Here is a 25,784-nt window from a genome sequence, read left to right on the forward strand (position 1 = left end):
TCTTCATGTGTCTTCGTCTTCATTTTTAAATGTTTCTTGTAGGTAACATCATTTGATTTTGTTGTCTTGTCCATTCTCCTACTCTTATGCAGTAATATTGGATTATTTAATAAATTCATATATAAAGTTATGATTATTATGCTGTATCTTCCTCTCTTCATTGATTGTCATCTCCATTATCTTTTTTTTTTTTAGGCAACTGGGGTTAAGTGACTTGCCCAGGGTCACACAGCTAGTAAGTGTCAAGTGTTTGGTCTGAGGCCGCATTTGATCTCAGGTCCTCCTGACTTCAGGGCCAGTGCTCTATCCACTGAGCCACCTAGCTGCCCCTCCATTATCTTCTAAGTCAGGAATTTGTCTATAGGATTAGTTCTGTTTACATTACTTTAATGCTAGTCTAACCTCCTCTCCAATTTATTTACTATATCTAAAATTCCTAAAATGTACTTAAATTATATATTTATATTTCCTTTTTTTTACCTGATTGTCTCCTTTTTACCCTTCTTTTTTTCTCCACCCAGCTAAGCATCTAATTCAAAAACTTCAGTTCCCCCGATTATTAGTTTAAAGAATATTCTTTTGAAGCACTTTTTTCTAAGTTTTCCTTTGCTTTGTCCTTATCCTTATTTCCTTTCTCTTTTAAATTACCCTGAATTCTATTCTCCAGTTCATGAGATGTACCCTAATGTATTCCTTCATAATTCCTATCTCATATTTCATGAAAGTAGAGCCTCTGGAGTACTAATTACCTCCTCTATCCCATGTCTATATTGTTTTAATAGGTCTTACTTTAATTTTTTTTTTTAAATTTCTGCTATGCCTCATTCTTGGAAATACTAATTCATGAAGGAGGCAATGTAAAGTTAAAGAAGTGTTATGTGGTGGGAGTTACTTTATGTCATAAGGCTAAATCCTACCCACCACCTTATCATACTCATTTACCATTCCTAAAGTTAGCTTATCTTATCTCAGTTTCTATATTCTCCCCTACAACTCAGATGCTTGCTACTCTTCAGGACTCACGTATTTCCTGTCCTGGTTGAGGATGCAATTCTAGTCCCAGAAGAACTAATTCAAAGAAGATGGTTTTCCAATATCTAAATCCCAACTAGACCAAATGGATTATATAAAGCCCTGCCTCTCACCATAAGCCTCCCCTCCCTGAATATGTTCTTTAGTGCTGCCTTTTTTTTGATAGGGACTCTGACAGCTATACTCTGAAGCACAAACCTATGAAATTGTTTGTGCTGGTTGAATGTACCCAGTGTGGGTCGAAGGATGGGCATATTGAACGTAAGCTCTAAATATAACAGTTGTCTAATGTTATTTCTTGATGTTTATTTCTTGTATGATGATTTTCTTTTCTTATCTTGTGGAATCAGCTTTAGTTACTCCATATCTGCCATGTATTCTCTTTTCTTGAGATTTTGAGGTTACAGAGATATGTAGGAAAAAAAAAAAGACATTCTGTCACCTTATGAATCTCATAATGAAGATTCATTTTATAGCTGTAAAGATCCTTTAAAATCATGCCATGAAACCCTCCCATTTTGAACTTTTGGAAATTGAGACTTACAAAGAAGTTACTGCTTAAAGTCACACAACAAGTAGAAGAGCTGTGATTAGAACCTAGATCCTCTGAATCCAAAACCTTCCTTCACTGTAGAGGGTAAAGTCAAATAGGTTCCTTCCTCTTCTTAGTCCCTACCCCTACTAAGACTCTAGAGTAGATAGTTCAGTCTTTAGTTGTCACAATCATGCTTCCTTCCTTGTGTAGAACTAGATGTAGAGCTAAGAACAATGCGTCAAATATAGCACCGAAAATGGAAATCTATCTTACCCTACAGGAAAATAGCGGGGAAAGACGATAAGAGAGGAGGCGGATGATAGACGGGAGGGCAGAATGGGGAAGGGGGTAATCAGAAACAAGCACTTCCAAGGAGGGACAGGGTCCAAAGAGAGAATAGAATAAAGAGGGGGCGGGATAGGATTAAGGTAGGATTAGTTTTTCACAATATGACTACTATGGAAGTGTTCTGCATGACTACACATGTATAACCTGTATTGAGTTGCTTGCCTTCTCAATGAGGGTGGGTGGGGAGGGAGGAAGGGAGAAAATTTGGAACCCAAAGTTTTAAAAACACCTTAAAAAATTGTTTTCATATGCAACTCAAAAATAAGATGTATAGGAAATGGGGTATAGAAATCTATCCTGCCCTACAGGAAAATTGAAGGGAAAGGAGATAAGAGAAGGGGGGAGAGATAGAAGGGAGGACAGATTAAGAGAAGGGGTATTCAGAATGCATGCCATCTTGGGGAGGGGGAAGGGAAGAGATGGGGAAAAAATCTGGAACTCAAAATCTTGTGAAAGTGAATGTTTAAAACTAAAAATAAATAAATTTTAAAAAAATAAAAAGAAAAGGGTTTCTATCACCCTCACCCTATCCCTTTGCAGGGGTGGGAGGTTCACAAGTGTTGAACATTACAAATTTTCAGACTTTTTTGATGTGTTTATCAATTGTGTTGATTTTTCCCATCTTTTTTGTCTTAAAAAAATCTTATTTTTACAGGATAGCTCTCTAAGAGGGAGGGGTTGGAAAAGGGAAAATGGGGGAAATTATGATGATGTAAAAAAAAATCCAAAAGACATCAATAAAAATTTATTAAAATAAAATAAATATTTTGCCTATCAAAAAGAAAAAAAGGTATCTAATTTAGGGAAATAAATTTCTAATACAGGACGTTCCAAAAGCTTCAGTTCAGTTTTAAAGTTTTAAAGCTTAAAATTTTCAATTATTAAAGCTTAAAACTTGAAGCATTAAAGTTTAAAACTACACTAAGACTTTTAGGACCCCTATATATATTACAATGCTTTAAAAGAATTGGTGTTTCATTGTTTGTGTGCTCTATCTACCCACAAAGGTTAGTGTATTCTTTTATGTGTTGCGGTGATCTAAAAAAAAAGTCACCTGATGGAAAATCTTCTAGTGACGAGAATAATATTAGTATTAGTACTAACGATGATGTTTTAATTTTGTATATAAACTGCATACAAATTGTATTTTATAGAATATATAGATGCAAAAGACTTCTATGAAAACTATAATCTTGTTTGAATGTTACCATTAATGATAAGTGACTTAAAAACCCATTAAAGTTATGTGTGACTTCTAGAGAGGGAAGTCTAATCAGGTAGTGAGAGAAAGGGTTGGATTTCTATCCATGAAATATTAAAACCAAGAACCGTAGTTCCCATTTAGTGGTTCAGGAACCCCCAAGGGATTCACAGTGGTGCTCAAAGGGCACTTTAAGAAGTAAATAATTGTAAAGAACATTATGAGTAGTACATTAAATTACCCTGGGAGTTTACAACATTTTTTTGTGGTTGAAAAGGGTTCATGGAACAAAAAAATTTGGGAACCGCGGACCCAGAGGAAGGCCTCTAGCATGTTGTGTGGATCCCCTTCTATGGATAATTTATTAAATGGCATTGGCAAGAATCACACAAGTTATATATGCATAAATGTGTTGCAACTTGAAACAGTGGAAGAGTGTTCATTCTGATGAGATAGATCATAAGTCCATCAGAGTATCTCATTTGAGTCTCATAGCTACTCTATGAGGTAAACAAGTAAATACTCCTATTTGAAAGATAAGGAAAAACACACAGGGAGGCTTATTTGTTCAAGGTCACATAGCTTGTTAGCAACAAAGCAGAGAATAGAACTCAGATTCTCTGACTAAATTCACTGTTTTTTTCTTTACCCTTCAAGACACTCAAATGAGAACTATCCATGGGGAGGAGATAAGGAGCATGCCACAAGGGAAGAATACTGTGGAGACCCACCAAGAAACAAAACATTGGAATGCCCATCCTTTACAAAACACAATTTCCTCATCTTAACAAACCCACCTTTGGACTCTTTTAGGATGAGTTGAAACATTTATACTGACCTGCCCAGGTTCTCCTAGCTGATCCTTGCTTATTTCTCTCCATAACAAAGGCCCTTTCCTATCCCCTGAATGCCCATGTATAAGACTTTCATCTGTGAACTAAATAAAGAAGTCTATTATTAGACCATAACTTCAACGGGTTATGAAAAAGGTTGTACTTCTGAGTTTCTGTGAAGAATTATCACCAGTAACAACAAATAATAGACAAGAGCCAATGGGAGCTGGTAGAATCTATGTAACTGGCAACGAGGGTAAAACAAAAGCCCACAGTATCTGCCAATGAGAAGGATTAATGGTGTCTGGCAGTAGGTGGTAATTTAAATGAAATTAGTTAACCACCTTAAAATATCAATAAATAATCAACAGCTCTGGGAGCTTATCTAGTTTCCAAAATAATATTAAGTACCTAAAATGCCATTACAACAAAAGACTCTCTCTGTCTCTCTCTCTCTGCTATCACATACATAATACAAGACTGGAAAGGGGGATTGAGTAGCAACAGAATAAGGATACTCATGATCCTTCCTCTCTCTGACTGTGGCTAAGCATTTGGCTTTTTCCCATTACATATAAAGAATCAAGGCCCAAAGGCATCCATTTAGAGGGAGTCAAATGGAGAAGCTTTTATGGAAACCATTGCCAAATAACTAACCAAATGCTTGTAAAAACCATTGCAACCCCCTTTGAAAGTGCACTACAGAACTGATAGAGGAGGTAGCATAGTGCAAATGGTTCTGCAGTCAGAGGACTTCAGTTTAAATTCCAACTCTGTCACAATGTGCCCTTAGACAAGTCATTTAGCCTTTTAGGGCCTCTTTTCCCATCTATGAAATGAGGATGTTAGACTAGGTAACTCTAAGGTCCCTTCTAGCTCTAAAGCTATGAGAATATCTTACAGAGGGAGATACTCTCTCAGAAGGTTGATTCATACACTTATTGAGGTTCATTCCCAAGCTAGCAAATGTGTTATTACTCATGTAAGATAAAACTACAGGACATTTGCTTGTTCCAAGTAGATTGGTCACTGGGTGTGTGGGAAAGGAGGGGAACAGATAGGTTATACAGTGGATAGAATGCCACGCCTTCCTGACTTCAAATCTGGCCTCAGACACTTACTAGCTGTGTAACCCTGAGCAAGTCATTTAATCTTTTTGCCTCAGTTTATCATCTGTAAAATGAGCTGGAGAAGGAAATGGCATACCACTCCAATATCTTTGCCAAGAAAACCCCAAATGGGGTCACAGAAAGTTGGACATGACTGAAAATGACTGAATAACAACACTTGTCACAACTGCAAAGTAGGCAGTCAGTATGAGGTATGTGAGTCAAGCTAAAGCAAGATGATATGCCCCTACAAACACCAAAGTGGTGACTTTGGTTTCATAATTACTATGCTCCTAATGCTACAGCCACCTAACCAGAGTTGAGACAAAACTCATCCACATATGTGTAGAGACTAAGCAGGGGAATTCCCTGAGCAGCCTGCTGAACTCAGAGAGTAATGAGCCTTTGTTTAGAACTTTGATTCATTAGATTATAAGCTCTTTGAGGGCAGAGACTGTCTTTTGCCTTTATTTTTCCCCATTGCTTAGCCTGGTACATAACAGGCACTTAATAAATATAAACTGAATGAATGACTGATCTAGTTTAATTCAACATTCATTAAGTGCCCATTATGTGCAAAGCAAAACATTCCTCTCTCAAGGAACTTATATTTTGCTGAAGTGACATAATACATATGCACATGCATGCAGACACACACAGACACAAATTCAAAGCATAATTAATTTCAGATGGGAAGAGGGGAATGTGACAGTAGGGAATCAAAAATGGCCTCCTGTAGATGACAAAGGAGGGGTGTCTTTTTTAATTTTAATTTTTTATTTAACATGAATCTATTTTCTCTCTCTCCTACTTCCCTCCTACCTGACTGGGGGAAAAATTCCTTGTAACAAATAGGCATAGTCAAACAAAACCAATTCTTTCAATGGTCATGTCGAAAAATTAATGTCTCATTCTGCACCACGAGTCCATCACTTCTTTGTCAGGAGGTGTATAGCCTGCTTCATTATCAGTTCTCTGGAATCATGGATGGATATGTCAGAGTTCTTACAGCTTTCAAAGTTACCTATATTTATATTTATAGTATTATATATATATACTATATATATATATCCTATATATATTTTATATATAGTATATATATATTTATATAGTATATATATACATATATACTATATTTATAGTATTATATAAATTGTTCTGGTTCTGCTGATTTCATTCTTCATTAGTAAATGTAAATTTTCAAAAAAAAATTTATAATATTGATGCCATAGTATAAACTGTTCTATCAATTCTGCTATGCATCCAGTTAATACAAATTTTTCCATGTCACTTTAAAATCTTTTCCTTCATCTCTTACAACAGTATTCCATTACATTCACAAATAACATTCCTTAATTGATGGGCTTCCCCTTAGTTTCTATTTCTTTTCCACCACAAAAAGAACTGCTATATTTTTTGCACACATAGGATCTTTTCCTCTTTCTTTGATCTCTTTGTGGGTTACACCTACCAGAGGTATAGATAGGTCAGTTATTCTCTTCTAATTCCTTTTTTAAATTAAATTTTATTTTTTTAATTTTTTAATAAATGGAAATCCATCTTCTCTCCCTCCCACCATTCTTTCCCCTGTTGAGAAAGCAAGAAAAACAAAACCCCTGTTACATAGTCAAAAAAAACTAATTCCCTGATTGGCCTCATCCAAAGAATGTCTCTGAATCTATCCACTTCTCTATCTGAAAGCACATAGTACATTTCATCATGTTTTTTTTCTTTTCTTTGAAGCTCCTTTTTGAAATCTACTTTGTTTCACTTACACCTCTCCCTTCCTTAACTACCTCCCTCTTATTTCCCCCTTTACTTTATCCCCTTTCCCTCCTGTTTCCCTGTTGAGGGAAATGTATTTCTGAACGCAATTGTATGTGTTCTTCCCTCCTCTGACCAGTTCAGATGAGAATGAGGTTCAAGTGCTTGCCTCTCTCCCTTGTTTGTGTAGATTTATACTGGTATATCTCAGTTATGTGAGGTTATATATTTCTCTTCCCCTTCCTTTCCATCTTCTTTTAAAATCATCAAAATATAACAGAATCACTCCCGGGCCCTCTACCTGATTACCTAAATTCTATGATGTTTGATAATGATAGAGTTCTGAGGTGATGCATGCATCATCTACCCATATTAAAACGTAAAGTTTATCTTTGTTCAATCTATTACAATTATTTGTTCATATTTATGTTTTTGTGTTTCTCATTCCTGAGTTTGTATTTCAAAGTTTCTACTCAGCTCCAATCTTTTGACCAGGAATACTTGGAAGTTTTCTCATTTCATTAAAAGTTAATTTTCTCCCCTGTAGGATGATATTCAGTTTTGCTGCATGATATTCAGTTTTTCTTAGATATAAGCTTATAACTTTTGTCTTCTGTAACATGGTTGGTTGGTATCCTTCATTCTTTGAAGAGGACCCAAATGACATTACCCAAATGATATACTATGTTAGAGTCAAGTTATAATGTGTCCAACTATGGCTGATTAGACCAATATGAGGTTGGCATGCTGTACCACAGACTGGGCACAAATAGTTCATGTGAACATTTGGGGTAGATTCTCTAAATTTGTGCATCTCACATTTCTTTTGAGGTACTTCGATTCTGCTTTGCTCATAGAGCACAGCACCTCCTCTGATGGGGGCATGCCATGCTGAGCAGTCCTGTGTCAGCATCTCCCATGTCATGCAATCAAATCCAAAGTTCTTAAGAGAGACCTTGAGAGTGTCCTTGTATCGCCTTTTCTGACCACCACGTGAGCACTTGCCTTGTGTGAATTCTCCATAAAAGTCTTTCAGGCAAGCATACATGTGGCATTCAAACAACATGGTCAGCCCATCAGAGTTGAGGACAAGTGTCTGGTACCAGGTGATCTTCAGAATCTTCCTATTATCTTTGCCTTCTGTAATATAGTATTACAAGCTCTCCACTCCTATGAGGTAGTGGCTGCTAAACCTCGTGTGATCTGTATTGTAGCTACTCAGTATTTGAATTCTTTCTAGCTTTCTGGAGGCAGGTGGTGCAGTGAATAGAGTGGTGGGGATTGAGTCAGATGACCTGAATTCAAATCTTGCCTCAGACACTTACTAGCTACATGACCACAAGTTAACTTCTGTCTGCCTCAATTTCCTCAACAATAAAATGGAGAAAATGGCATATTCCTTCCAGAGTTTTTGTGAGAATCAAGTAATATTTATTAAACACTTAGCACAGTACTTAGAACATAGAGGGCACTTAATAAATGCCTGTTCCTTACTGCCTGCTTGCAGTATTTTTTTTTTCTTTGACCTGGAAGCTCTGGATTTTTGCTTTACTATTTTTTCATTTGAGAGTTTCTTTGGGAAGGTGACTGATGGACTTTTTTTTTTCCTATTTTTACTTTGTCCTCTGGTTCTAAGAGATCTGTGACCCAGAATTTGGCAGTGAGCAACAGAACCATTTATTGGTACTAGGTTCCACAAGGTCAGGTCTCTGTATACTGGATCTGGGACTCTTCTTATCCTGGTGCATAGGCTCTCCCTTTGAGGGATTGGTCTGAGTAGTTGTTCCTGACTAGATTTTGTCTACAGAATTTGCAGATGTCTCCCTATACTGCCATGGTCTGGAAAAAATGATTTGCTGTGATTTTTCTCCTTGGGTTTCTCTAACAGGACCCAGTCTGTGTATTTTCTAGGTGTGTGTAGAGATGTGATGGAAGGAGGATGCTTCTGTAACTCCAGTCACTCTGCAGTCTTGGCCTCACATCCTGACCTTTACTTTGATGGAAGCTCTTCCTCTGGAAAGATATGGACATAGCTATTCACAACCTTACTTAGAGGATTAGAGTACATCTAGGGCATCTCCTTAAATTTCACTAATTAAGGATTAACTGGATGAGTGGCAGAGTACTCTTTGTTTTCCCTATTCCACAGAGGTGGAAAGGGGGAAAGGAAAGGTGGAGTTAACTGGAGAGGGAAGAGGGTTGTATCCACTTTTAATAGGTTACTATTAGTCCTGTCTGTTTTCTGCATTTTCTGTAGAGTGAAATAAATGTGGTCCAGTATTTAAGATATATATTCATATCTGTAGAGACCTAGATATGAGTTACATTCTGAGACTCCTTGGGGGAAATTTTAATTGGGAACAAAAGAAGCCAAAAAATATATGGGGAAGAGAGGGGTGCTACCAAGATTGAACCTGTTCTGTGTAGGCCCAAATCTTGAGATTTCCTAGGTCACAGGTGCCATTTCTTCCAAAAACCTGCCGAACTTCCAGAAGAAAAGTGGCACAAATAGGGAGGAAGTGTCATGCTAAGGCAAAATAAATACTACAGTAGTTGAGTTTTATCACTAACTGACTCAGTTACCTTAGGCAAGACACTTAACCCTGCTAGGCTTCAGTTTCTTCATCTGTCTAAAGATAAAAAATAATACCTCCCTTCTTCTTTATCCCACAAAACTCTTGTGAATATTAAATGAGATAATTTAAAGGGTTTTGAAAAGTATGGATAGTTTCATATCATATGCAAAATATTACTGGATAAACAATTGTTTGGACGGCCTGTGTTAACTTCAACCAACAGAGAAGCCTGCTTGGCCATTTGCAAATTGAACATCATAACGCCTTACCTATTCAGGTGGGATACAAATAATCATAGGGGAGAGTTCAGAACTAACAATTTCACATAGGAATCACATGGCAGACAGAAGAAGGCAGAAGTTACTTCCAGTGGACCTGAGACAACAGATGAACTCTATGCAAGAATCAGGTACTTGAAGAATGAAAAAGCAACCAGATGGGACACTTGTAACAGACTGAATACACTGGTCCTGGACCAATTTTAACTGTTCCTTTATCAAAAATGATGTACAAGGGGCAGCTAGGTGGCACTGTGGATAGAGCTCCAGCCTTGGAGTCAGGAGGACCTGAGTTCAAATCCGGCCTCAGATACTTGACACTTACTAGCTGTGTGACCCTGGGCAAATCACTTAACCCCGACTGCCTCACCAAAAAGCAAAAAAAAAAAAAAGTACCAATTCACTGAATATCATATAAAAAACTATAGAAATGCTAGCTCATATCACTGAACCATTCCTCCCAATATTTTGTCTGACAAAGGCAGTTTTGTAAGGATAACTTAATAAGTATCTCTACTCTCCTTTAGTCATAGATTTCCATAAAATAATGGTGATGAATGTAATTCTTTCAAATTAAAAGTGGTGGGTAAACATGAGGTTTTAACATTGTTATTAAAACCAACCTCAATCTTTAAAATCAGCTTTTATGTAGCACAAAAGTGTGATAATATCTGTGGTGCTACTGACACTGTGGATGAACAAAACTGTCTCCAGGAACCAGAGGGGAACATAAGGATTTTATGTCTCTCATATGATTCGGATATTCCATCCTCATCTGTGTGAGAGTAAATTATGTAGCCTGCTCTGGACTTTCTTTTACAGGCTGACCATCCATAAGATCACTGAACAGTATCAGGGGCCACTTAGAGACTATCATATGGTTGATCAAGCATTCCTTGATGGTTTCTATCCATCTGCCGGCAGCTCACACAGGACACAGGGATTGTCAGCTGAGAATAATCTTCAAATGTCAGCAGAGTTCACGAGCTCTTTCGATTTGTGCTACATCCAAATTCTGGCTCAAGAGAAGAAGTCTTGAGGTGCAGCTAGGTGGCACAGTGGATAGAGCACCGGCCCTGAAGTCAGGAGGACCTGAGTTCAAATCCGGCCTCAGACCAAACACTTGACACACTTACTAGCTGGGTGACCCTGGGCAAGTCACTTAACCTCAATTGCCTTTAAAAAAAAAAAAAAAGAAAGAGAGAGAGAGGAAGTCTTGCTTGGAAAATAAGTCAACTGGATTTAGTTACAGTCTCAGCAATATGTTTGTCATGAGCAGGGTATGGCTTATTATTTAGACAATGATGATACCCTTCATTAATTAGGTTGTTCCCTTCTTTCCAGCAAAGAAAATATATGATCATGACTGTACTCATCTGGAGACCTTACAAGGTGTTATGAAGAGCCATCATCAATGGAATGCTAACCAGCTTTTTTTTTTGTATTTCTAAAGCCAAAGTAAGAAGAAATAAGTTAAAATGGAAATAGGTAATCTTTTTTTTTTTAAGGCAATTGGGGTTAAGTGACTTGCCTAGGGTCACACAGCTAGTAAGTGTCAAGTGCTTCGTCTAAGGCCAGATTTGAACTAAGGTCCTCCTGACTTCAGAGCCGGTGCTCTATCCACTGCGCCACCTACCTGCCCCGATAGTCTTTACTACCTTGTGACTACCCAGAATGGGAAGTTAAGAAAAGGCTACCAAGGAATGTCATCAAATCTCTTTCTCAAGATATCTTTAAAAATAAAACAAGTCCCATAGAGAGGGTCATTTACATGAGAATAATAGCTCTTGAAACTAGGCATAGACCAACATCTCACACCAAATACTAAGATAAGCTCAAAACGAACACATGATTTAGACAGAAAGGGTGACATCCTAAGTAAAAATAGAGAAGCATGGAGATAAGGGAAGAGTTCATGATCAAACAAGAGATAGAGAGGTTCACAGGACGTAAACGGATAGTTTTGATTACATAAAACACTTTTGTACAATCAAAACCAATGCAGCCAAAATTAGAAGAAAAGCAGGAAACTGGGAGAAAAACTTTATAGCAAGTTTCTCTAAAAAATTTCATTTCTCAAATATATAGGGAACTGAGTCAAATTTATAAAAAATAAGATCCATTCTTCAATGGTCAAAAGGATACGAACAGGTCATTTTCAGAGGAAATCAAAGCTATCAATAATCACGTGAAAAAAATGCTCAAAATCACTAATTAGAGAAATGTAAATTAAAACTCTGAGACACCACTTCACACCTATCTGATTAGCAAAGATGACAGAAACGGAAAATAACAAATGCTGGATGGAGATGTGGAAAAATAGGGACACTAATGGACTGCTGGTGGAGTTGTGACCTGGTGCAACCGTCTGGCTGAAAGGGTATAAAACCAAGCACATTCTTTGACCCAGCAATATCACTACTAGTTCTATATCCTAAGGAAATCAAAGACAAAGGAAAAGGACCCATATACACAAAAATATTGATAGTAGGTCTTTTTGTGGTGGCAAAGAACTGGAAATTGAGGAGATACTCATCAATTGGGGAATATCTGAACAAACTATGGCATACGAATGTGATTGAACACTATTGTGCTATAAGAAACAATGAAGGGGATGGTTTCAGAAAAATCTTGGAAAACTTCTATGAACTGACGTAAAATGAAGTGAGTAGAACCAGGAGAATAAAAAAGTAAAAGCAATATTGTAAAGATGATCAACTGCAAGAGACTTAGAAACTGATCAAAACAATGATTCATGACAAGTCCAAAGAACTCATGATGAGAAATGCTACCCACCTCCAGAGAGAGAACTGATGGACTCAGAATGCAGATTAAATATTTTTCCTTTATTTTTTTTTTAACATGGCTAATGTGGAAATATATTTTGCATGATTTCATATGTATTAGGGGATCATATTTCTTGCTTTCTTAAAAGGTTGGGGTGGGGTGAAGGAAAGAATTTAGAATGGAAAATAAAAATGAGAATAATAGCTGTCTTCTTGAAGGTTATTAGTTATCTGAACCAAACCTTTTTCTAAGACCCTGAATAATCTGCCATCCCAAAATCTCAACCTGTTTGTTCACAGAAACTATGGCAGCACTTTCATTTTCCTTCATTATAACTCCTTTCTTTCTTATTCTCCCTTTCTATTCACCTCTCCCCCACAAAAGATTCCCCAAATCAGGAGAATTCTATTCCCATATAATGTCAAACCCCTTGGAAGTTTCCTGGAGCCTAGGACATAGCCATTTTATGAAAACACATGATCACCTTAGGCTACAGTTCAGACCCATATCCATTCCCAATCATATTCTGCAGCAGTCTATCATCTTATACCACTCCTTCCAATCACCCTGCATCCCATAGCAACTCATGTTTCTCTCCAATCTATCATCCAGGGCAGTCTGGTCATGAAGTCTTCTAGAGGGAAAAGTTTAACCACTGACAGACAAATAGTTATTTGATTAAATTTAGGACTTATTACATTTCCCTAAGCCAGATGGCTCTTCCAGCATGTTTTGGCTACATCTACCCATCACTGAACCAGCTAAATTCAGTTTGTTCTGAGTGGTTGAAAGGTATAGTGTGGCAGGGATAAACCAGATGGCTGAGTGGCTGGCCAAACAAGATGATTCCCACACACTCTCCCTTCCACTCCTCGACTTATTCCTACTTTTCGAACTAGTTTGCCAAGTGGACAGTATGAAGGCAGCCCAGAACTACTAACAGGGGATGTAGCTAAGCATGGCCCTAGACAAATGTAATGGTGATAAGCCCATAAAATAACATGCTATAGCAACTCATACTCCCTCTATCCCCACCATCACATTCCAGAAGTGCCTCCTACAATAGACATTGATGTTACAGAGAGAATACATTGGATTCTGTACAGCTAATTTCAGTATGGGTCTGGATTATTTCAATCCTCAGTGAAGCCTAAATAGAAACACTTAGCACAACACCTCTTCTATAATTCCTGAGATAGTGTGGTATAATGGAAGAAATAGATTTGAAATCAAGAATCCTACCTCAGATACTTCTTAGGTGTATGACCATGGGCATTACACTTAACCTTTCAGGGCCTCAGTTTCCTCATCTGCAAAAGGTGAATGATACTTGTACTATCTCCCTCAAAGCATTTATTAAGGTTTGCAAAGTGCTATACAAATAAGTATGTTATTGTTATAAATCTTACCAATCCTCCAAAATTCAGGTCATCCTACACGAAGCCTTCTCTTACCCCAAGTCCACAGAGATCACTTCCTCCTCCAAATTTCAAAGCACTTAAAAGTTTATACCATCTAATTGAACAATTAATTATATGTTGTCTTGTCTTCCCAACTAGACTGTACTCTCCTTGAAATCAGATAGGTTTTATAATTTATTCCAAATAGTGCATAATGCCAGGAACACAGTAGGTGCTCAGTGGAGATTGAAATGCTTCAAAGGATCAATGAAATCATCAGCATGGGTCCTAACACAAACTACAATCACCCCTACACCCTGACAGAATTAATGAGTTTTGTTACTGTTTAGTCCTTTTCAGTCACATCCAACCCTTCATGACCTCTTTTGGGGTCTTCTTGGCAAAGATACTGGAGTGGTTTGCCATTTCCTTCTCCAGTGTATTCCCATTTTACAGATGAGGAAACTGAGGCAAATATGGTTAAGTGACTTGCCCAAGGTTGTGCAGGTAGTAGTGTCTGAGGCCAGACTGGAACTCAGGGAGAGGAGTCTTCCTGATTCCAGGCCCAGCACTCTATCCACCTACCTGCCTTGTATGAGTTACTGTGGCCAAAAATATTCATCACCCCCTGGCCAAAACGTCCGGTGAAGAATTTCTCTAAATTGGTGAGGTTGTCCTCTGATGTAGATAAGGTCCATTGCCAGGCTTAAACTTGAGGCCTTTCCAATTTGTACAGGCCAGCTGTGCTCTAGCAGTTTAGCCTTTGGGTACCCAAAGTCCCCTCCACATCCCAAATATGGAAACACTGTTTCATTAAGTTTTGCTCCATCAAATATTTTGTGATAGGGTGACCAAAGCCTTTTATAGGAAAGAACCAAGGCCCCAAGGAACCAATAGGATTTCTCCCAGAGAAAGTCTAGGGCTGTCCTCCAGACTTTTTCCAAAGCTCTATAAATCCCAAATAAAATCTTCTTTCTTTCAATAGGAAGGTAAGGACTACAGAACTGACAAGAGTGGCTGTGTCAGTTGTCTCTGCTTAAATATTTGTATTTATTACCAGGAAGGATTCAGTGTATATGAATGTAAAAAGCAAAAAGAAAAGCAATGGGAAAAGATTATGGTGTGAAAACAAAAAATGCAATAATAAAATGCTACAAAAATTAAATTAAATCCCAAATGTACTTATTCATTAGATATTTTTCATGTTTCATGAAATCAGATGGATGCAGCCAGCATGGCTTAGTAGAAAGAAGGCTGGATTGAGTCAATAAGTCTGGATTTTATTAACAGCTGTTATTTAATGTATGACCTTGAATGTCTCTAAACTCAGTTCCCTTAGCTGTAAAGTGAGATGGTTGGATTAGACCATCTAATCTCTAACGTCCTTGCCAACTCTATTATTCAGATTTTATAGTTCTAAAAAAACCAAGTTATATATCAAGTTTTTAAAAATCTTCAGCCTCTACTCTTAATTTCCTATGCATAAAAAAAAAGGAATCCAACTAAAGTTATAGGATAGGGAAGTGGCTTTTCCTGGCCTCTGAAGTACCTTTCTAGCACTAATCCTATGATTCTCCTATCTTTGTTTTACCTTCCCTACTCCCATCAGCACTGAGTGGGTCCTAGTCTTGAATAGAGCCCCCAGAAAATCAGCAATTACGATAGCTCACATGTAAGGGAAGAAAAGATCAACATCCCCAACCTCTTGGCAGACATGACACCCCAGGCAATGATTCCTTTTTCAGACTTTTCAGCAATAAAGCAGCATCTTACCTACTAATCAGATTGACCAAAGAGCATTCAACATTAAAGTCTTACTGAAAACTTTCTCCTCACATTTATAGAGAAAATAACTATACTTGGAGAATATATATTGCATTCTACAGTTAAAAATGGGTTTTTAATTTGGGTTTCACCATTTATACTCACAAATTCACAGGATCATAGATAGGAACTAGAGCTAAATGGGGCCTTGGCAATTATTCAGTCCTATAAGCCGTCTCATTTCACAAAAAAGTTTCTTTAGGTTTGAGGCCCACAAAATTAAGTGATTCGCCCCAGTCACATAGGTAGAAGTGATGAGAGCCAGGATTAGAACTCAGGTTTTCTTGTTCTAAATTTTTCCACTACATCACCACTGCCTCTGGTTTTAAAAGTCAGAAAACCACTGAATGGTACAGGCACTGTGTCCTTTGAGAGGTATGGAAGCACTCTTGCGATTCATTATCTGTCAGTGATACATTAGTTATACATATGAAATGTTAAAAGATCTAGAGATAGAGCCCTTGTGGGGAACTTTTGGGGAAATGGGTGGCAATCAATATGACCATAGATCCACTGAAGTACAAGAACATCTAGGTGGTATATAAACCTTGATTTCTTCCCAGGAGATAATAGTGAATCTCTAGGGGGCATCTATCATTTGCTCTATTTAATGACTGTCCTTTTTCTACAACTTCCACACCAGGACTATAAATTAAGAGACAGAAAAGAATAGTAAAATAACAAAGACAAAAATCTAAAACTAACTTTTTATAAGTCACAAAAACATAAAATCTTGAGAAATAGAAGAAAATTAGAAGCTACCTTCTCCTACCCTGTTTGGGAATCTCCTCTATACAGTATCCCTGACAAGGAAGCCTCTATTTGAACACCTGTCTCCATGATGGCTGGTTATGTCTATGCATGGGCTGCCTAAAGTTTGGAATCAAGTAACATCCTCTAAGTGAATACTGGTTTTACTGGTTTTCATTATAAAACTAGAAAGACATTTCACCTGAAAAAAACCTACCTCTCCTTCAATATAATTAAAATCACAGTTAAAAGTGACTTTTAAATTCACATAAAGGGAAAACAAAATAGAGTTAACAGAATTTAAGTGTAACACAATAGGTGGAGATGGGAACTCCAGCTAATAATAGGGGTCACCTCTTAAATGTAAAACAGTGATACAAACACAAGTTTCCAAGTTCAGGGTCACAAAAGGCATTCTGATATAGTAGAAGGAGCACTGGAATACAAGTCTTGAAATCCTGAACCCCAGTCTTCCACATATTATCTGATCTTGAGCAAATCACTTCACTTGGCCTCAATTTCCTCATCATAAAATAGAGTGAGTTAAATAATTTTCCAAGGTCCCTTTGTACTCAATGATCCTACTTGATGCTCAATCCCAAAATGGTTATATAGACTCAAAGTCTATGGACAAGTCTCAGGAAGTTTTACAAAATTTTCATTTTCTCTAGCAGAAAAATGGAACTTTTCTATCTTGCTCTGGGGTCAGATTTGTCTAGCAACATCACCTAGAGAAAAAGAAATCCAAGCCAGAATTTTCTACCATTCTATCTCTAACTACAATACTCTCTCTCTCATACATACTTCTTGACCTCTTAGGTGGGCAGTTCCTGATAATACAGAGAATCTCACTTCTCAACCTTGTTGCCTGGGTTGAAAATATTGCAACAATATGCCGATGGAAATTCAGGCAACATATCATATATATGATATGATATGATATGATAGATGGGTCTTTAGTACACAATAGGCACCGCCCTTCTTTTTAGGAGGTAATTTCTTCAGCCAGCGTCACACTTTAATCTACCCAAAAAATTGGGACTCCCTACCTAAGGAGCTAATTCTCCTACATTTCTCCTACAGCCCTGATGGTTGACAAGTCACTTTCCAACCAGGTGGGACCAACAACACAAAGATCCCTCTAAAACAACACTCTATTGGTATGTGTGATGTTCTCTGGCTTCCCAATCTTATTCTGATCACTAAAAAGCTTCCCCCCAAAAAAACTTTCCTACTATTTCCCCATACTTTGCACTGGCCATCCTCCATTGTGGAATGCACTCACTCTTTACACTACATATCAAAGAATCCCAGTCATCCCTGAAGATGTAGATCAAATACCAATTCTACATGAAGCTTTCCTAATCCAAGCAACTACTGGTGCCCACTCCCCCACCCAACTACTTTGTATTTATCCTCCTTATAGTTATTCAGTATACACTTATATATGTACTTGTGGCTCTCTTTTGAACGTAAGATTCTTGGTTGTTTCATTCTTTGTATTTATATCCCTAATATCTAGCAAAATAAGTACCTGACAGAGAAAGCACTTATTAAATACTTATTTATCAGGGAAATGTTGTACATATTGTTTACCTAGATTTTAGCAAAGCTTCCTTTTAATTTAAGACTCTATATGTAGATGAAAAAGCCTTGGATTCAAGTTCTCAGTTTTATCATCTAAAAATGTAGGGGGCTAATATAATAAAAATGACAATTCTACCTAATTTACTTATTTAGTGGCATACCAATTAAACTATCAAAAAATTATTTTACAGAGCTAGATAAAACAGTAACAAAATTCATCTGGAAGAACAAAAAGCCCAGAATATCAAAAGAACTAATGAAAAGAAATGCAAGGGAATGTGGCCTAGCTGTACCAGATCTTAAATTGTATTACAAAGCAGCAGTCATCAAAACTACTTGGTACTGGCCAAGAAATAGAGTGGAATCAGTGGAATAGGTTAGGTATGCAAGTCAATGACTACACTAATCTACTATTTGATAAATCCAAAGACTCCAGCTTCTGGGATAAGAAATCACTATTTAGCAAAAACTGCTGGGTACAATGGAAAAATGTACGGCAGAAACTGGGCACAGACCAACATCTTACACCTATACCAAGATGAAGTCAAAATGGGCACACAATTTAGATATAAAGATGATACTATAAGCAAACTAGAAGAGCAAAGAACAGTTTACTTTTCAGATTTATGAAGAAGTGAATAATTTATGACCAAACAATAGAGAACATTATGAAATGCAAAATGGATAATTTTGATTACATTAAATTGAAAAATTTTTGCACAAACAAAGCTAATGCATCCAAGATTGGGAGAGAAGCAGAAAATTGGGAAAGAATTTTTACAACCAGTGTCTCTGATAAAGGCCTCATTTCTAAATTATATATAGAACTGTGTCAAATTTATAAGAATGCAAGTCATTCCTCAACTGATAATGGTCAAAGGATATGAACAGGCAGTTTTCAGAGGAAGAAACTAAAGCTATCTATAGTCATATGAAAAAATGTTCTAAATCACTATTGATTAGAGAAATGGAAATCAAAATGACTCTGAGATACCACATCACACCTATCAGATTAGCTAAACAAAACAGGACAATGATAAATGTTGGAGATGTGGGAAAATTGGAACACGAATACATTGTTGGTGGAGTTGTGAAATGATCCAACCATTTTGGAGAGCAATTTGGAACTATGTCCAAAAGGGCTATAAAATTGTGCATACCCTTTGACCCAGCAATACCACTTCCAGGTCCGTATCCCAGAGAGATCATAAAAATGGGAAAAGGACCCACATGTACATAAATATTTATAGCAGCTCTTTTTGTGGTGGCAAAAAAGTGGAAATTGAGGGGATGCCCATCAATTGGGGAATGGCTGAACAAGTTGTGGTATATGAACGTAATGGAATACTACTGTGCTATAAGAAATGATGAGCAGGCAGACTTCAGAAAAACCTGGAAAGACTTGTATGGACTGATGCCAAGTGGAGTGAGCAGAATCAGGAGAACATTGTACACAGTAACAGCCACATTGTAGGATGCCTGACTTTGATAGACTTGGCTCTTCACAGCAATGCAAGAATCTAAGACCACTTCAAAAGACTCACAATGGAAATTGCTATACACACCCAGGGAAAGTAATATGCAGTCGGAATGCAGATGGAAGCATACTATTTGCCCCCCTTTTCCTTTGTTGTTTTTATTGCTTCATTCTCATGATTCCTCCCATTAGTTCTAATTGTTCTTTACATCATGACTCTAAGGAAAATATGCTTAACATGAACGTATATGTAGAACCTATATCAGATTGTATGCCATCTTCGGGGGGAGTGGGAAATGGAAAAAGTGGAAAGGGGAGAAAATTTAAAACTCAGAATCTTATGAAGTGAACGTTGAAAACTAAAAATAAATAAATTATCCAAAAAAAAAAAAAATGAAGAGGGTTACACTAGGTGACCACTTGGGTCTTTTCCAATTCTACAATTCTCTATGATTCCACATTTAAGGGAATCTTATTTTATAACACTTGGAAATTTTTAATGGGCAAAAGAAATGACATGATCTCTCCAAGTCATACATTTCTCTGAAAATCATATTTTCCATATCCAATCAATAGGTTCTAAGTCCTCAGAAAACAAAAGAAGAGAGTCAATCTTGACCCCTCCTATGTGAAAGTTCTATTAAAAAATACAGAAAAAAAAATTAAATTGATTCATCTCTTTAACAAGTATATTGTAAACATTCAATATTAATGACCTACTTCACTCTCAAAGAAATGAGTTATAGGGTTTGCCCAGTGATATATTACTTTGTTAAACTGTCTACTAGACAATATATATTTATTCCTTTCTCTTCATTTTATTTTTTTTTTTTGGTGAGGCAATTGGGGTTAAGTGACTTGCCCAGGGTCACACAGCTAGTAAGTTTCATGTGTCTGAGACCGGATTTGAACTCAGGTCCTCCTGACTCCAAGGCCACTTTTTCTTCATTTTAAAAAGGAAATAGGGTGGGAATAGAATTCATGTGTCCCCCTCTCCTATCCCTATTGATTTGGCCGAGTTTTTAATACAGTGCTAATGAATCAGTGGCAACAGTTCCTATGTCCATGTGATTTAGCTAATTCATTATACTCTACCATTACAGATCCTTAACAGGGGAGGAGTGGTGGACATGGGGGGATGGGGAGGTGCAGACAGGGTTGTTAGGACAGACCAAGCCTTAGTCTTAAAAAAAAAAAAAAGTTCCAAGCCGATGTCTCTGTGACATACGATTTCAGGGCAGTTAGAAACCTTAAGAGATCAATCATCTAGACTAACTCCTCGTTTTAAATATGAGGAAATAGACCCAATTAAGGTTAAAAAGACTTGTCCAATGCCATATAAGCTAGTTTATTACTAAGTCAGTACCAGAATCCCAGGTCTCATTTCCAGTCCAGTGCTTTTTTAATTATATATACCCCACTACCAGCAGTATCATTTTCATATATGGAGAACTGATTATTATCACTACAATTTTGCATTTAACAAAAAGAAAAAAATTAAAGGTCTATTATGCATATTTCTAATGATTTAGTAAAAAACAATTAGTAATCTATGGATTTTGTATGTTAAGAAGAATTTTCTAAAAGATGGTATTTTGCAATACCCCTACCCATGTCAGTCTGAAGAAACAGAAATAAGAGAAGTAGAGTTCTACTTTGCCTAAAATTGCTCTCTTAATAGCCATTAACCATTTACTCTCTCTTTCACAAGGAAAGCAACAGCAAAATTAAATGGGAGCAGCTATCGATGTCCTTACTTTGTCCAGTTACCCCACCTGTGATGACAAGAAAATGCAGAACAGGCTCCACAAATATGATCTCTGTAGAGACACTGGAGATGTGCCATATTAATTTTAGTTTAAAGAATATTAAAATTACCAAAATTAAGAATTGCTGACATCTTGTCCACTTGGAACAACTTCTTCCTTCAAAAAGATGTTAAAATTTACTGCAACTTAAGATGTCCCTTGAGTACAGCAGGAAAAGAAACTAAAGAGCCTCCTAAAGCTATTTTTAAAATATAATATAGGACCAGTCATTGCACCATAAGGTAAATATGCTAGTCTTCATGGTGAATCTGACCCCCTCAAAACTAAGCTTCATTTGTATTACTTCTCTTCCAACAAGTTCTTTGGTTCTGTGAGATAAGGAATCACCATCATCATCAAGTGTCCACTAGTACATGATATTAGACTAATATAGCACATTGTTTTATACAACAATTTTATTTTATTTTATTTTTTTAGGCAATTGGGGTTAAGTGACTTGCCCAGGGTCACACAGCTAGTTAAGTGTCAAGTGTTTAGTCTGAGGCCGGATTTGAACTCAGATCCTCCTGACTTCAGGGCTGGTGCTCTATCCACTGCGCCATCTAGCTGCCCCTATACAATAATTTTAAAGACCAAATCCCTTTTAGGAGTTGACAAAATAAAACAGATAGCTATAGCAAGAGGCAATTACCCACATAAATATACAATAGTCTCTATATAATCAGGGAAAACTTTACAAGAAAATGATTTCAAAACTTTAAAGGGAGAGAAAAAAGGCAGGATTAACTAAATGCAAATTAAACACAACTTGAACTGCCATTAGTAAACAGCTCTGCAGAAAACAATCCCTTTCAGGGAGCAGCTAGATGGCACAGTGGATAGGTTGGGAAAGTCACTTAACCTCTAATGACAACCCTTCATCTACAATATAAGATTACTACCCTACTTTATTCACAGAATTATTATAAGGATCAAATAAACTAAAGTATAAGAAAGCGTTCTGTAGAAGCAGCTAGGTAGTGCAATGGATACAGCATGGGCCTTGATCAGGAGGACCTGAGCTCAAATCCAGCCTCAGACACATAACACTTACTAGCTATGTGACCCTGAGCAAGTCACTTAACTCCACTGCCTAACCAAAAAAAAAAAAAGAAAGAAAGAAAAGAAAAAAAAAACCACTTTGTAACCATAAAGTGCTACAAAAACATAAGCAGTTACTACTCAATAAAGAAACTTCATTTTTGTTTTCTAAGGAAAAAAAAAGTATTTAATCATGCTAATAAAGAATTTATAATGGTTCCTTATCATTCAGAGGGACAGAGAAGAAGCATGTACATCATCCCAAAACTGCGGTTCCTAAAAGCTAGAGACTAGTGCTAAGTGAGTGCTGTACATTCAATGCAATCTTACAACTATAACTTCCATTGGCAAGCCCCCTAAACACACAAGGGCACAAGTAGGCCCTGACAAGTCATTATGTCAAAGTGCTGATATTCTTCAAGAAGATGTCCTGTTGTAGCAAAGTAATTTCCTAAAAATAAAAAGAAGCATTCATGACTGGACTTAACACTCAGAAGACCTGTGTATGAATTCTGGCTCTGACATTTACTAGCTGCATAACTGAGGTCATCACTTCCCTGAGTCTCTTTGTTTCCTCATCCACAAAATAAGGGTAATAATATTTTTACTACCAACCTCATGGAGTTACAACAAGGAAAATGCTTTGTAAACCTTAAAGCACAACCTAAGTTTGAGAAATTGTTATTTATAGTCATTATCTCTAATTATTACTTGCTTCTAACAAAAGGATCAAAGGACTCCTGCATGAAAATTATAAAACCCAAGGCAGAAAGTTTTTACATCTGATTCAGTTCAACTTTCAAAACGAAATGCCATATCTCTGCTTTTAAAGGAGTATATGTATATTTTTTAAAATAGAAGCCTCTTATAATTTCCGATCATTCAAAAGTTGAACATTGCCACTCAATGGTCATATCAGGAATTGCAGAGAATTCATTGACGTTTACTTGTATCTCTCACAAGCTCTTAACCTTTACACCACGTCAATAAAAAGCACCATTAACATTTAAAAGGAATGTTTCTGGACATCTATACGAAGTAATACTAAGAAACACTCAGAAATGGGATGTGTATTGTATACATCCCAAGATTTTCAACATAAAATTCATAATCTTCGAAGGTAAAAAGCAGGCAACACATGTAAAACCAGCTAAGAGCTGGCAACTCAACAACCACTTACGTGGACTAACTCATCAACACGCAGAAAACTCCTCAATTCCATCCTATTTGCCATTGACTCATATGCTATATTTAACCTTACTTTTCTCTCATTCTCCTTTTAGGGTTGTGCTTAAAACAACTTAACTACTAACCAAGAAAAATGAAGCCAATGCCATTAAAGTACTGTTAACTTCATAACTTAAAATTCCTGTGCACATCCTATACAATATTATCTAAATCATATTTGAGACTAGATGGAATATGAATGCAGATTGACTGTTTACCTGAAATCAACACAACTTCCTGGAATTAGATATAGGATATTTCTTAAACAGGCCCACAAGTAAAATAAAATCAGAAAAAAAATAAATAAATCCCCCAAAGTATTACTCTTAAAGAAACTGAGAATCTTGTTTATTGGACCAGAATTCCTCTTGCAAATTAATGTAGAAGGTAAGAGTTACATTCTCACATCACCAGCAAAGCTTAAAATATTTCCATGACAAAAAATAAATTATCTTCAATTCCAAAATACATGCTCAGTGGAGTGAAAGGGGGTCCGTTCATGTAACTCTTGATTTTAAAACAGCAAGGGGTCATAGAAATTGAAAGAGAAAGTACAGCTGTAGTGAGGGGGGGGGGGGCCTGTGGAATAAACAGAAATTTCTCTTAAGTTTTCTGCAATCCATCATTTATCCAATGCACGGTACAGCCAGAGGCCTTGCTTCCAAAATGCTTCAGCCTCCAGCCTGGTCTAGGTCCAAGTCTAGGTAACATGTCTTTCTCTTCAGGTCCTTCGAGTCTTCTGCTTCTTTACCTGTCTCTTTACATCTTCTGGGGCACCAATGTCAGAGGCAGTTTGACCAAGGGCTCGTACTCCTTGCAGTCGGCTTGACAATTGCAACAACAAAGGAATAAGCTAGAGGAGACAGACAACAGGATGGGAATAAAAAAACCTAAAAGGAGCCCAAATTCTTCAGCCAAGTGACATTTAGTAACAAACATTCACCTCCCTTTTCCTAGAACCTCTGAGGGCTGTTGGGCATTTTCACATCTTACTCAGGCCGGGCCTTCTTTAGCTGACATTTCCAAAGCAACTGAGGAAGAAAGTTCTCCTTAACTCAAACCTCTAGCCCATCATACTTAACTACTCTTGATGAATTAAAGAACTCCTACCTTATCATGGTTATAACCTGCTAGCAACAGAAGCAATGTCAGAGGCAATGCAATATAAGATCCTTGGGCAATATCTTGTTCAGGCAATTTCCTCTAAAAACATCAAGAGAAAAGTTCATTAACAAATTATCCATAATACCATATACATTTACTTTTTACCTAGAGGCAGTGTGGTGTGTTGGACAGAAAACTGGCCTTAAAGCCAAGAAGGCCTAGGTTCAAGTCCTGATTCTGACACATTCTGGCTGTGTGACCCTGGACAAGTTGTTTAACTTCTTAGAGCTGTAGGCAGTTCTCTAAGACTGTAAGTTGTAGAGAAGGTACCAATCTCCATTGGTAAAGGGAGCTTCCTCACTCATGAGATCCCTATTTTCTAATGAAATCACAATTCCAGTCCCTCCAAGAGATTCAAACTTTATACAGCGTGTCCAAAAAGTCTTAGTGTAATTTTAATCTTTAATAGTTTAAAACTTCACTAAGACTTGTGGAATACCCAGTATAGGTACTACCTATCAATGCTTTTCAAAATGGCCAGGTGAAAAACATTTTCAACCCCATTTTATAGAAAGATAAAATGAAATGCCAGATAAATCAACTGACTTTTCCCAAAAGCATATATTAAAGAAGGACAAGGCCCCCAAAATTAGTTTCCTATGTCCTAATGCCAAGAAATTTGTATTTATAGCAATACTGGTTAGTATGCTACCTGCATTAAAGTAAATACAATCAGGGGCAGCTAGGTGGTGCAGTGGAGAGAGCACTGGCCCTGGATTCAGGAGGACCTGAGTTCAAATATGGCCTCAGACATATAACACTCATTAGCTGTGTGATCCTGGGCAAGTCAACCCCATTGCCTAGCCAAAAAACAAAACAAAACAAAACAAGAAAAAAAATAAAGTAAATACAATCGAACGAATAAAAAGAAGTTATGATGATGCACTGATTAATGTTACATACTTGCTGATTTTGAGAAGTGCTCAACAGGTTAACATATATGCTGTCTTTGCCTGATTAGTATAACAGAGAAATCTAGTTACTAAGTCTATCACTCCTATAGACAGCCCTTGCTTGGCTCACCTTCCTAGTCTTGCAAAAGT

The 25,784-nt window shown here is 37.0% G+C and overlaps 1 protein-coding gene across 1 annotated transcript in view; it reads right to left on the reverse strand.

Moving 5' to 3' along the window:
* Positions 1 to 23,903: 23,903 nt before the first annotated feature.
* LOC114025706 (nodal modulator 1) overlaps positions 23,904 to 25,784 on the reverse strand; it is a 50,358-nt gene continuing 48,477 nt past the window's right edge. Inside the window, exons 30-31 of the mRNA XM_027839175.1 lie at positions 24,688 to 24,780; positions 23,904 to 24,430 (exon numbers count right to left, since the gene is read on the reverse strand). Coding sequence (XP_027694976.1) covers positions 24,299 to 24,430; positions 24,688 to 24,780 — 225 coding nt within the window. The 3' untranslated portion in view covers positions 23,904 to 24,298. The remainder of the gene's footprint in view (positions 24,431 to 24,687; positions 24,781 to 25,784) is intronic.

This window comes from Vombatus ursinus, unplaced genomic scaffold (assembly GCF_900497805.2).
Source record: "Vombatus ursinus unplaced genomic scaffold, bare-nosed wombat genome assembly UNPS02014832.1, whole genome shotgun sequence".
Taxonomy (NCBI): domain Eukaryota; kingdom Metazoa; phylum Chordata; class Mammalia; order Diprotodontia; family Vombatidae; genus Vombatus; species Vombatus ursinus.